General features: G+C 42.0%; 1 protein-coding gene across 1 annotated transcript in view; it reads right to left on the bottom strand.

Annotated features, from left to right (window-relative positions):
* Positions 1-11633, bottom strand: part of LOC119433898 (neprilysin-1-like) — a 43950-nt gene extending 32317 nt beyond the window's left edge. Inside the window, exons 1-4 of the mRNA XM_049659153.1 lie at positions 11535-11633; positions 8176-8226; positions 3088-3249; positions 2368-2454 (exon numbers count right to left, since the gene is read on the bottom strand). Of these exons, the coding sequence (XP_049515110.1) occupies positions 2368-2454; positions 3088-3249; positions 8176-8226; positions 11535-11622 (388 nt within the window). The 5' untranslated portion in view covers positions 11623-11633. The remainder of the gene's footprint in view (positions 1-2367; positions 2455-3087; positions 3250-8175; positions 8227-11534) is intronic.
* Between the last annotated feature and the right edge of the window lie 2153 nt (positions 11634-13786).

The following is a 13786-nucleotide window of genomic DNA, read 5'->3' as shown; positions in this document are numbered from 1 at the left end:
CCCGTGTAGTTAGATTTAGGTGCAGTTCCCCACTACGACGTGTCTCATAATCAGATGGTGGTTTTGGCACGTAAAACCCCATAATTTAATCTTAACTGGTTTAATGCCTCCGCCCCACATTCACGCTGATGTTGATCGCGCACGCTGCCGATAGAGGTCAAGTCCCCGGCAAACCACAGTCGACCACGCACCACACAAGTGGCGCCCAAACTGGTTTCCCACAAACTCCCGCTCGAACCGCGCCGTCGCTCCGAGGAAACGTTCTGATGGATTGTAGCCACGTCGACGCCTTGCATTTTCAAAATCACGGTACTCGGGGTCCTGACGGGCACAACGCTTGCGCTTGGCATCCGCGGCCGGCTCCTCGTCAGTCGTATTCGCCCGCCGTCGCCGCAAATATTCTCACTTCTGCTGCCGCCGACGCTCCAGACGGCTGGCCGTCTGTACTTCTTCGTCGGTAAGAGAGCAGCTACTCGATGGTCCCGACCCATCGGCCACTGCGCCTTCGGCGGCAGCGGCTTCCCGTCGCTTTCTCGCCCATTCGCGCTGTTGTTGACGTGAGCGCTCTTTAAAGGCATGTTCTTCTTCAGAGTGAACTACTCGCGTCCTGCCCATAGGAAGCACAAAGTAACTGCTGATAACGTCGCTAGGGCGATGACTACGTCAGAAGAAAAAAACGAGCCATAATGATTTCTGGGTAGCCTATGACGTTTTCTTTCCTTTTTCAGGCCCTTCCATCGGGAGCGAAGGAGCGCCGCCGGCGCACAGGTGGTATGGAGTACGGGGCAAACATCTCTATCGAAGCGACTCGATGTACGGACGCAAAATTTTTCAGAACCTATATATATATATATATAGCGAAATACAGCTTTGCTGTAAAAAACACCCAGTTCCCGCCGGGATCAAACCCGGGCACTCTGCGTGGCAGTCAGTTACTCTACCACTGCACCACGCCAGCTCTTGCTTGCTGTCGTGAGAACATGCCTTATACAGTCGTCATAGCGCGCGAAGAGTCACGCGATGGGAAATGCGCGCCGCGTAGCATCGATACGGGCACACTTTGAATTGCAGTGCCATATTATTGTTGTACCAGGTGGCACTCCATGTAACAATTGCACAGGTAGCGGCACAAAGTAGACAGAGACGTTTTGAGGAAGAAACAGAAGATTAAGATGGTGTATACAAACATTCTAGGATGAAAAATGTGCACAGCATACCTGAATAAGTGAAGCAGATAGCTGACTATTTGTCACCTCCACGTTTCAAGGGTGATGCCCATAAAACATTACCATCATCAGCAGCAGCACCTTATGTGACTTGTGCGCCGCGTAGTCTCGATACCTGTGTTTACTCTTTGGTTACTAGCGCGCGCTGCCGAAAATGGAACTCCTTTGGAGCCGTTCATCCAGCTTACGCTGTAACTGTGCGGCGTTTGCCGCGCAGGCCTGTGAATTTTTATTGTCATCTGCTGTCGCGAAAACTTACACTAACTTGATCTAGAACGTTGTGTCGTACAGAAGACGAGAAATGCCCGTGCAGTGCATTTTGAATAACCTGATAACCTGAGTTTACATAGGAATCCAGCTTGTAGCACGAACGTACCTTCCTATCACGTGCTGTTATACCGCCATCTCTTTGTTTAGGCAAATGAAAATGGTTTTCGTGACACGAAACATGTGAGAACAGTTACCTTCACCGCATAGAGATGCGGCTTTCAGCATCCAATCGCTGCAATTAAGCGAGAGTATTTATGCCTAACTGACTATTTAAATGTTCTGTAAGCTCCCTTCCCACTTCTCACATTGGCCAGATCATCTCTAGCGCATTTCTTCATTCGAAGAAAACACGCTATTATTGTACTGTTACAGCTTATAAGTGAACTCGTATACTTGCATGAGAAGCCAAGCTCTCACAACCTTTCTTGAAATTCAGGCACCTAAACTTACATGTTGTTCCCGCGCCCTCTTTATTGTCTTCAGCAGAAACACACTTGAATTATTTTTTTCAAGTCTATGTTCCGAATGTTCTTCCACAGCCATATGGCGAACGACGCTGGCTTATTGGGAGAAGTCATGATGTGGTCCCCTCAGCTACGCGAGTAAGTATAGACTCAGAAACATGCAGACTAATATACCATTGGACTAAGGCTTCTTCGCGCGAGAGTCATGTGATCGCCTGCGTTAAAATTGTGCTCTTGCTCTTATAAAATCGAACAGGAATGACATAACAGGGAGCTGCTGATGCGATGCTGTCAGTACATGCAACAATGTATCATTTAAAATTCAAGACTTATTTATTTTGCAAAAAGTAAATAAAGAAGAGGTCGGAGCAGATAAACAAAACAAAAAAAAGAAATAATTTACTCACAGTTGCATATGCATGCCCGATATACAGTTGCCGCCATCTCTGTAACATTACGAGGTTCAGCAAAGTCTGTTATGTTTTCTATGATCCCTGCAAGGAGCGAGATACCAGTTTCAAGTCCATCGCATTCCATCGCATATTATATACATAATTTTTACTAACAGAAGAGACACTGCAAACATTCTGCTAGGAAGCGCCAAGCGTAGATGGAAACAGTAAAACCAAGGAATTGTGTAAAATTGATTATTTTTAGGCTCATATTTGCTCAGTGATGGCAGGGAGCACTTGAATAGATCGAGGAGAAAATGAACTCCTGCAAGGAAAAGTATTTCTCGAGCACAATGGTGTATACGCCTCCAATTTGTTGGATTTACTTTCGTACTGAGAAGAGCCAGTGAGATTAAAAATGTATCCACAAATCATAAGGCAGATCCTCGCAACAGCGTAGACCACATGTACTCTGCACCGACAAATAATGAAGTCATCCCTTCAGAACGGTCGTTTGTGTAACTCAATACTTTGAATATGTCCACGCTTATATTTGTGCTGTCCGGAATGAATTTCCCTTTTAATTCCCATGTGCCCTATCGTGTTCTCAGGTTGTCATATAAAAAATATCTCAAGAACACGAAAGTATTATGCAGAAAAACGTTTTTTGCTGACTTTCAATATATAAAAATACCAAGTTCTGCTTCTTTTTTTTATATTTGAAGTAATTCTTACCTCTTAGATCATGCAACACGTTTTTTTCGGTTTGTTGGAACGTTCCGAACGACGCATCAGTCTGTGGAATGGGGTGATCTTTAATCCATCCGTCGCAAACAAAGCCGAAGAAATCATCACAGGGATCAATGCTTGTGTTGATACTTTTGTTGAGCAATCTTGCTAAAATAAACGTGGCGTAGAAATGAAACAGAGGTCAATTTTTTACACGTTAGTAAGCACAAAATTTCAGTAGCTGGCTACTTACAATTTTCAGGCGTCATAAAGAGCTATGGTCGCTTTGGGGAACGTAAAAAAAACAGAGGTTTACCTCAGTCTAGTGCATGTGAAACACATATGCAGTATCATTAAGCAATGACCGTGGTGGCTGGAAAATCTTTCCTTTGAATTCATACTTCTATCAGGCCAACACCAACTACCTGTCTGGTATGATCACCGCATGTTGATAATGATGATGATTTTCATACTATGACATACCCACAGCGAGAGTTTGGCCAATAAGCAGGTCGTACATTTAAATTAAATCAGAAGAAATAAAAAATATAAGGTAAGATCAGAGTTGTTGCCTCAAAACACATTGCGAAGGACAGGTGTGTGAGACCGCATGCTCGCGCCAGTTTCCATTGCGCAAAAGACTCAGGGTTGAAATGGAAAATAGTATAGCACTTCATTAACTGGCTTCATGAAACCTTTGCTTTACATAGATTCCAAAATGTGCGTTCGATGTGGCAATTTTTTTGGTTAATGTTGCTGATCAGTCTTATACCCTTAAAACACTGTAAATCGTGTTCTCTCAGAAATTCATTCCTTTTATTTTTTTATTTCAATTGCAATATTATTTTGAAAGCAATTAGCATTATTTTGGAACTTCACCCAGTTTGCGCTATGTTTTTTCTGTCCTCGGGTGACTTCTTTCACGCCAACTTGCGCTACTGTGTAGTCAGTGGTCCTCTGGGCAAAGAATGAGGCTGCTGTGCTGAGAGAACCGGTTTCGAAACCAACCGCTACACCAACTTGGGTAACTGGTCATGTGACTCTAGGTATGTGACGCTCTATAATGACCCTCTTTCATGCCAACTTGATCGTCTGGGTCTGTTCCGGTCTTCAATGAATTTCTTTGAAGCAATTCGGGTCCCTGCGTGTGGGTCACTTGGTTTGGGCTGCTCTTCCTTTGCAAAAAAAGTTTAAAAGTTTAAACATTCTTCTTTGCAGGGCGAAATCGAACCTGCGTCATATATATTCAGAAATATTTCTCTGGGTGTATATTCAGACACGTGCCACCCGCAGATTTCGAGGCGATGCGCTTGGTGGCGCAATGCCTTCAGACGGAAGCGCAAGAAAGGAGCCAAGTTAAGGCCTTTCGGCGGTGGCAAAACGATGTGACCCTGGATTTCATCAATGCTGATCCCATTTTTATGTGACTTTATATGCTGCTGTCAAAAACGGGGGCCGTTGCTCAGTGAAGCTGTTCAAAGACAGCGTTTACTTTGGTCCCCTTCCGTCATCATATCAGACGTGATGGTGAAAATGAACTTATTATTATTATTATTATTATTATTATTATTATTATTATTATTATTATTATTATTATTATTATTATTATTAACATTGACATTCACCTTTAGATGGAATCAGCCGGAATATTTTGTTGTGAAACTAGTTAACAAGCTTGTCTCAGGAGCGTTTACAGAGTGGAATTACCCTGAAATAACCAATTATTAATATTTACCGTCAAACTAAGTAACAGTTTAGGAATCATCTCTAAGTAGTTGCGAGAAATTACCTTTTCTATTAGGTAAAACACATTTGACTGTGTGTGTTTAAGAAATTGGGAGGGGGGGAGGGCAGCTGAAGCATTTCTACTTCTCAAATGTATTTCTCAAGTATTTCACTTATACTTCTCAAGTGTACTTCTCAAGTGTAAAGCCAGGCCTGAAGCAAGGCGTTCAAATTTGTCACTATAGTTAACTGACCTAAGATATACGACAAATTGCGCAATCTTTTGTAGAACAGTTTAGCGAGAAAAAAGAAATGTAAACAGAGCTTGCGTAAAGTTAAATTCAAATTCTGGAAAAAGAAGTTGTTTCAAGTCTCACTAAAGTAACAAGTACCTATTAGACCGACAGTCAATTGGCCTGCAAATTAAGGAAGTGCTTGAAAGGAATTTTGCGCGACGTATATAGTATAAAATGGCTATTGGTAGTCTTAAATGAAGAAATGGTTTAGTTCAATGTTGTTGAGCGAATGCGCAAGGCTCCCTCACCGAAAAGAAGCAACATATTTTACAGGAGTGCTTGACTGACCTTATAATTAAAGAAGTCAACAAGCGAAGAAATTCCGATCATCTCAGCACTCTTGCTGCGTTATGCAAATTCAAAGGGCATCACAAATCTGCATATCGTGCATTTAAAATTTGGGTTGGTAAAGTTTACAACACAGCCTAACGATTACAAATATAAACTGATATGAACCGCGCAAATAACCAGTGATAAAAATTAAGAAAATATGTCACGAAACATGATTGAAGGAAAACTGATATTTCCGCTCGCTTCAATGTGCAGACAAAGGAACCTTGCATTTCAGAGAAGCATTCGTGGCAAATACCAATGACAAGGACATTAAACCTGCGGTTCGGAGTCGAACTGCAGATAAACGTTGACGAAAATATTTAGATACCCGTTTATTGTGGTACCGTTAGGTCAATTATGCGTCAATTATGTTTTATTTCTATGGATCTGACTGACCTTCTGAACATTTGGCAAGGCTGCGTTTACTTGCGCAAACACTGAAGCAACGAGGTAAGGGCAACGCATATTTGGAAATAAGTAAGTCCAGTAATAGTTAATTTGAAAAATTGGCCACCAACAGGTCTCTACGAAAAAACGAAACATCCACAAGTAAAGAAAATCATGCCAGAATACATTCCATAATTACTACCCTGGACATTAAGCATGCTGAACACAGAATCAAGCTGCAGTTCAACTCCAGATAGCGCAATTCGGAACTAAAGGGTACGTTTCCACAGAGTGAAAGCAAGTATACCGTATTTCATCGAGAATAGTTGTAAAACAATGCATTATTGGGCATTTAAGAAGAACGCCCGATTCTTCACCTATATCCGCCTTTTTGGATGCGTGAAATAGTTAATAATCGTCCTCTTCATTCTGATCATTAACAGCAAACACAACAGCCATTGCAAAGGTGTGCAAGACAATCCGATAAGTATGATTCGTGGAAAAAAACGATCACTTTCAGAGGAAGCTTTAGCTCGGGCGCTCCAATCTAAATACATTGAGAAAGGAGAAACTGTTTTTCTCAGCAGCCACTTCACGAAATTTGATGAGGTTGGTTGCATTTAAAAGAAAAGGTTAAAATCTAGTGACTGTTGTATGCGAATTCTATATTTAGACGTCAACTTTTATTAAAGTTTGCAAAAATCAGAAATTCTCAGAAAACAAAACTATCAAGTTTACAACTCTGTAACTCAGCAAGGAAAATCATATCACAATTTGGTAATTTGCATCGAATAGTGCATCAAAAGCGGACAAAATTGACGTAATATACAAGCCTCTCGACTATGCCACTAATATGTCAGTAGGGATTTTGCAATACCCCTGTAAACAATGTAACGAATTCACTTAAGGTATACATTTTTGTATCAAATTTGTGCACTTTGGATGCTCTAACGGATGCAGTTTAAAGACCTGCAATATATTTTCTTGGTGCAGAGCTAAGGATTTGTAAACATCGTGCTTCTATTTTTTTCAAGCTTACCAATAATTGATAATTCCTTTTAAAACATTCAGGCTCTAAATCGAAATTCCGCTTCAGTCACTGGAACTTAACTTTCTCTCTCAAATGCAAAACATTTCATTAAAATCGGCCCAGTGGTTTCCTCAGATCTGCGTTTTACATGTGCTTGAATAGGTGGCATTGGAGTGGGGCCCGAGCTAAAGCTTCCTCTTAAGAAGTAACTTTAATTTGGGAGCTTCAATTTAAATACATTGAAACACTGAAATGATTTTTGCGGCAAGACGCGCACTCATTTTCATTAGATTCGTTGCATTAAAAAGTTTACTGGCATCCCATTGATAGTGGACTGCGCCGGTTCCATATAGGGATGCGTCAGTACACAACTCAAAAGGTTTCTTGAAGTCTGAGAGTACTAGGACAGGATCCGACGATATTGTGTTCACTAGTTCTTGATGAATGTCTTCGCATTCTTTGCTCCGAATGAACAGTGTGTCTTTTTGGGTTAATGCTGTCAAACAGCTTGTTTTTGTGGCAAAGCCCTTAATGAAGGCCCTGAAATGTCCAGCTAGGCCAAGGAAAACCCTCAAAGAGTGAAGGTTTATTTCAGGTAATGCCATAGGTTTTATGAAAATTCTAAAGTATCGCAAAAAATTATTAATCAGGTTTAGGACTCTGCAACACAGTAATAGATAATCCTATCATAATTCTGTATACTTTACCAATTGAGTAATCTAAAATGGGCAAGATTGATGTTTTGCCGCCGTTCAGGCATATACAACGTATTTGTCAGTCTAACATTTTCAGAACCCTCGTAAACATTATAGCACGTTCACGTAGGCTGTACATTTATAAAATTTTCCGCTTGGACACTTCGAAACATGCAGCGTACAGAACCGCGACATCACTTTCTTGGCGCAGAGTAATGATTTAGTAAACTTCACGCTTGTGTCTTTCTTTTTTTTCGAACCTACCATATTCCGGCAAGTTTTGTCAAACACCCTTAACCCCAAAATAAACTTATTGCTCCTAGAGTAATCACAAGAATTCAACATTATTTCTCCAGTGCGCCACATTTCACCTAAGTCAGCCGATCGGCAGTCGCATGGGAACATTTCCGCGCCTCACGTGTATTTCAATAGGAAAATCAGTTTCCATGGCCTCGAGCTGAAACTGACAGTTAGAATTTAAATGCGCATCATTAGTTCAACGACCTTCTCAGCGGATATATCATCACACTGGGTGTCCTCTGGTGGCATTGGTATGTGGCACATAAGTGGCATAACAAGAAGACGCAGAGTGGACATAATGGTTGCGTGCGTGTGAGTCAAAGCTTACCTCTCTCCTTACACACATCCGTCTTGCAAACTGTGTAGTTCTTGACCTTTTCTGGCAATAAAAAATGTTCACATATTGATGGTTTAGACACATGCTGTCATCAAAAAAAATTGTCTACAATTTTTTTTTCACAAAAAGCAGGCAACATACTTTATGTGGTAATTCCATAGAAAAAACATGTCATATATAAACATACATAATACAGAAGTATACAAATTATATAAAACATGTGGAAGTAGGCTCCCGCATGTCACCGGAATGGTTATAACGACTGTTTGCTTTGTAGGAAGTGGGTTAAAGCATAGAGGTGGAAGATACGAAGAACAGATAGAAAAATGAAAAAAAAAACACCACAATGAGAGGAAATAGGGTATGCCAATAGAAACAATAATGCTAAAGTTGTAGCATGTAGGAACTGTTTAAGGAGAAAAATGAGGTCATGGCCAACTTTTATGCCGTGAGCACAACAAAACACAATAGGAGAAAATAGCATATGCAAGCTACAAGAAGCCACCATACAGGTATAAAGGATGATGGACGGTTAAAGTCGTGAGGGTTCTATTTTCTTAAAAAATATTAAGTGTTTTGTCTTCTCGCGTGCGTTGCAATGCGGTAAAATGTTTCAATGAAGGTACGGGAGAGCGTGATTGCATCTTTCATCCAGAGAATGTAATTTGTGAAGAAAGAAACCTAAATAAGTCCGGCGGCCTACTATAGATATAGAGAAAAACATATAAATTGCCCAAGACACTCGTCGGGCGTACTTATAACTAATGCCGTCAACTAAAATCGGGTATCAAGCTATTACAGTTTAAAGTAAGTATTCCTAAGAATTGTTGAAAGTGGTAACAACAAGACACGTAAGGAAAGTTTGTCTTTCGGACTGCATTTCCTCTTTTCTTTCCAGTGCTGTTGTATCTCCTTACGAAAGAATCCCAGCAAACATTCTTTTCCCGATTCTACACTTTGCCACGACATACTGGATGTTTTAGCAAATGTGTTCGAAATTATTTAAACATAGCAAGCATTTTTACGTTCCTATGAACCTATGAACTGTATGTTATGAACGCCTCGCGCGCTATCCAGGCAGCAGGTGTTCCTTTTCGCCCGCTCGGCTCCGTCTAGGCACGCTTGTGACGTGGCGTCGCAACCAATGGGAATTTGGGTGCCGGTTTACTGCTACAGTCTACAGGCGTCGGCTTTCTCGCTCAATGGGCCATTTGACGCTTTCGCTACAAAAAAAAATGATTTCCTCTGGACTGTTCCTACCACAGAGGCATGTGCATTATTATAACATGACTCCAGCTACTAATTAAGCAAGTAATTATGCAAACCAGACCAATTACCCTTTTACCCGAAACGTCAAGACAATTTATCTATGATGCAAGACTTAAAGCCTAGACAAGTTTATAACCGTTTCCTGAAAACATTTGGCGCTGCTAATTTCTGCAGCGCAATGAGTTCCAGCCAATTTTATTGCCAAATCGAGACTGATCTGCCGAAGACCGGAGATGTCACGCCCTTAGCAGACGCCCATGGGTAACCTGGCCGTTTACGCCTCACCGTCGGGTGAGCATGAAGCCTGCGAGATCGCGACTTCAGATGAACTCGCGCTTTATGCCTCCCCGACAGCGCAGGTGTAAACGGTCTGGTCACTAATGTGGGTTTTCTATGGGCATGGCAGCTGAGCCCTCTGGCAGGTCAGTAAAGCTTTTGTTAATGAAATTGGCCAGAATTTATTACGCAGAAGAAACTAGAGGCGTCATTTTTTTTTTTTTTGCACGTGTGGAACAGGTTAGGCACACTTCGGTTGACTGACTTCAAGTATGGCACTACGATGAATTGCCTGACTTAGGTAGTTAAAAAGGTCGTATGCCTAATTTACATAGGTTAGTTACTACTATAATTTTAAAATGTGTGCCTCCTCGGTAAAAAAATAATGAGGAGATTGCATTATTAGCAAAGGTTCCCCATTTTAAAGGAATACTGAACGCATGTTCCGAAACACTTTCCCCAAATTGCACAATGGGTCTGCAGTGATGTGAGCGCTCCGTAAGTTTCCTTTTCTTCTTTTTTTGTGAGGTGCATTTTTCTCCCACTTTCTCAAATATCGACCCTTCAATATTTCTTCCGTGTAGCTGAGGTTATCGTGCCTCACTCAGTATCATACACTTTATCCCGTTTTTTAGCAATCTTAAGTAGAACGCTCTCGCTGGCTGGTTGGTTCATACTTGAAGGAAGGGTAAAACTGCGTGAAAGAAAACGAGGACATCTGTCCTCGTTTTTTTCGCGTAGTTTTAACGTTCCTTCAAGTTGGAACCAACTAGGCAGCAAGTACGTTTAAAGCATATTTCTTCTCCACTGGGCTCTATTTTGTTTTCTCAACCAAAGCAAGATGCAGTAATTTCATGTGTGAGAAAAAAAAACTGTGCTCCTGGTGTATTGTGTGTTCCTTCCGCTTGTCCTTGTTTTTTAGCGCAGTTTTAAACTTCCTTCTTTAGCAATTTAATGACGTCATTTCGAGGAAGAAAATTTTCGCGCATAAGTACTTTACATTACCTGATAATTTGGTGACATCGTTGCACTTGGCATGTTCCAAAACGACCGCCTAAGTACAAGTCGCGGCAGTTCACTGGCTGCGACGTCTCGCTGCGGAACATGAGGTCGGGAGTTCGATCCTGGCCCCAGTGCATCCCGGCGGGGCCGGAACACAAGAACAATCGTGTACTGTGCATTTGGGGCATTTTAAGTGAAGAGTGGGCCTTCATCCCAGGCGACCACCGGACTATAATTCTTGGCTCTATGGAAACGACCATCGAGCACTATTGATGTTCATCGCCGAAATCAGCCTACATTTCCATATCTAATAGTTTATGCCGTTGGGCGAACTTTCGAAAAAAAAAAAGGTGAACCCCTTATAGTGCAAATTCATTCGGAATTCCCCACTACGGCTTGCATCATATTAGGTGCTGGTAGCACATGAAACACGAGAAGCTATTTGTAACAACCGCGTAGGAACCATTCACTTTAGAGTTCATTATTCTTACCGAACTGTTCATTGGCAAAAACTGTACTAATTTCTATTATCTGAAGAACGCCTCTCTAGAGTTTGCGGATTCCTGGCCATCGCGTTTTCTGGATAGTTTGAACTTCCTGCTATAGAGATCCGTTTGGAAGCTTACAGAGCAGAAAAATACCGAGATAAAAAGTTTTTTTTACAGTTTTTTGCTCGCACATATCTGCTGAGCGAAAAATGTCTCGAAGAGGACGTTACAATTAAAGCGTACAATTATGTCTACAGAGTATGCCGATTCAATTTCATGATATTTTAGGACAGTAAGTGACGATGAGACTTTTACCTTTCGCTGCAGCAAGGGATAAGCTGTACGGATTTATTGGGCTAAACGTGGCCACCAGGAGATAGACTACTGCTGTAGTGAGTTGCATCTCTTCGCTTTTGTCACCTGCGCCAGGTATCGCATGTAAGTATCCAGACTTCAATGCATGTTATACATGACCACAAGAGAGTTTTGGTCTAGCGGCATGGCACATACTTCGTTGTATAGGTGCACCACATTAAATATATTAATTATGAATTTGCGGTTAGAATTCACAAGGCCAACTGTATACCTTGTAACACCGTCAGATATATTGGTTTGATAAACAATACATGTGTCTTGCGCCGTGAGACTGTTTTTCAACGTAACTTGTAGAATATGTTTACTTCAGAGCATATAAATCCAGTTTCAGTACTTACATCATGATAGCCTTATAGCTAACGCCGCTAAAATACAGCTTTCGCGTTGAACAGGTTGGGCCGGATTATTTTGTTCGATTTAAAGGAAGGGCACGAGATGTAACAGGGCGAGGCGAAAGCATGAACAGGCAAACCGCGTGACTCGACATACCAAGAGTGGGTCCGAAAACGCAGGCGCACAAAATTCGAGCAAAACAACACTCTTCAAAAAGTTTCCACCCTTCGGGGCTTATTTTGTCGCGCAGCAATTATCGTCATCCCTTCTTATCATCCCGCATATCACTTCTTTAACGCTGAGGGCCCGGTACTTCCAGGTCACTAACAGCATACGCTGTTATCAACATGAAATTGCATTCTCGACAGGATAGTAGCGAGCGCAGAGTTTCCAGAAAGGAAACGCAATCAAGGCAGATGACGATTATCGTTGGAAGTGAAGATAAACCCCAAAGGGGTGCAAAACTTTTTTAAGGGTCAAGAATCTCGAGGAATAGACAACATCTCTAGTAGAGTTCCAGTACCATAAATATCTGTGAACTTGCCGAGCTTTCTATCGTTCTATACAGAGAGTATCTGTGGACTGGTTTATTAAATCCCGCTTTCACGAGGCACACATTACATTGGACGCAACATAAATCTTTCTCTACGAACTAAAAGGCTCACACCGCTCTCGTTTATTGTGACTGCCTGTGAACTAGTACTATCGAGTAGAACTATTATCAGGAAACACGGTAATTTGCTGAGGCCCGCTACATTGCTTTCTCTGAGAACACACGTGTCTGGAAGCTTTCGACCATAATAACATAAGAAGCGATCGTGTTTTCAGATAAGGCCTACGAACGAAGAGTCAATTTCGGAGTTGTCCTAATTACTCAGAGGAGCTTTACAGCTCATTATGCGTGGCGTTTGAAGTGCTTTGTGTATTGCTTTTTTTTTACAGCGTAAGCTGTTATGGGCTCATTCTAATAGGCGTTTCGATAGGCGATGGTGTCCACTGCCGCCGCCGGTACCCGGTGTCCGTAACCGCTATCGCCGGGAAATGAAAAAGTACCCAGTTCGCGCGGGGATCGAACCCGGGCGCGCTGCGCGGGAGTCAGATACTCTACCGCTGAGCCACGCAAGCTTTTTTCTTCTTTATTGCCATTTCACAAACACAAGCAACATTATCAGATACACACAATAAATACACCAGCCACAACTCCGCCAACGTGTGCGGTTTAAAAAGGCTTCACAGAAGCCAATTGGTCTAGTACAGGTAGGCACTCTGGGGGTTCACAATGTGCTCTGAACAAGCCTCATGTTTTTATCATACTCTCAGCAAAATAGTGTCTTGCTGAGTGAGCCTGTATATGAGCATGCCTAATATCCATTCCCGTCTTCCAAGCGCTATGCATGCAAAGCAACATTAGCATATCACTCGGCACTTCCCCTGCATCCACACGTCGAAGAAACCGGATTCCAAAAGGGCTCAACGGCAATTCTTTTTTACGAGTTCTTTATAGGACATCCTACAGAAATACGGCATCGTGGTAGTCTAGAAAAATATGCTCTATTGTTTCCGGTTTGTTACAGGTTGAACAGTTTACTGACCAAGGCACAAAAAGACCTTTACATTGTACATGAGAGTGGCATGTTGGGCTAGTTGGTACATGGTTATACTTGGAGAATGCCAGAAACTTGAAAGTAGAAAAAATCGAGAAGCAGACATAGACAAAGTGACAGGAAGGTGGCTGGACTAACAACTGAACTTCATACATGAAAACGACGTCCTCCAAGTTCGTACTGACCATGCGCGAGGCGCATGGTCGGTGCGGACACTCTCCATGTAACCATGGCTTTATATGGAGAGTGTCGGTA

This window comes from Dermacentor silvarum, chromosome 11 (assembly GCF_013339745.2).
Source record: "Dermacentor silvarum isolate Dsil-2018 chromosome 11, BIME_Dsil_1.4, whole genome shotgun sequence".
Classification (NCBI taxonomy): Eukaryota; Metazoa; Arthropoda; class Arachnida; order Ixodida; family Ixodidae; genus Dermacentor; species Dermacentor silvarum.
The sequence above is the reverse complement of the archived record's forward strand: the minus strand, read 5'-3'. Positions and strand labels throughout refer to the sequence as shown.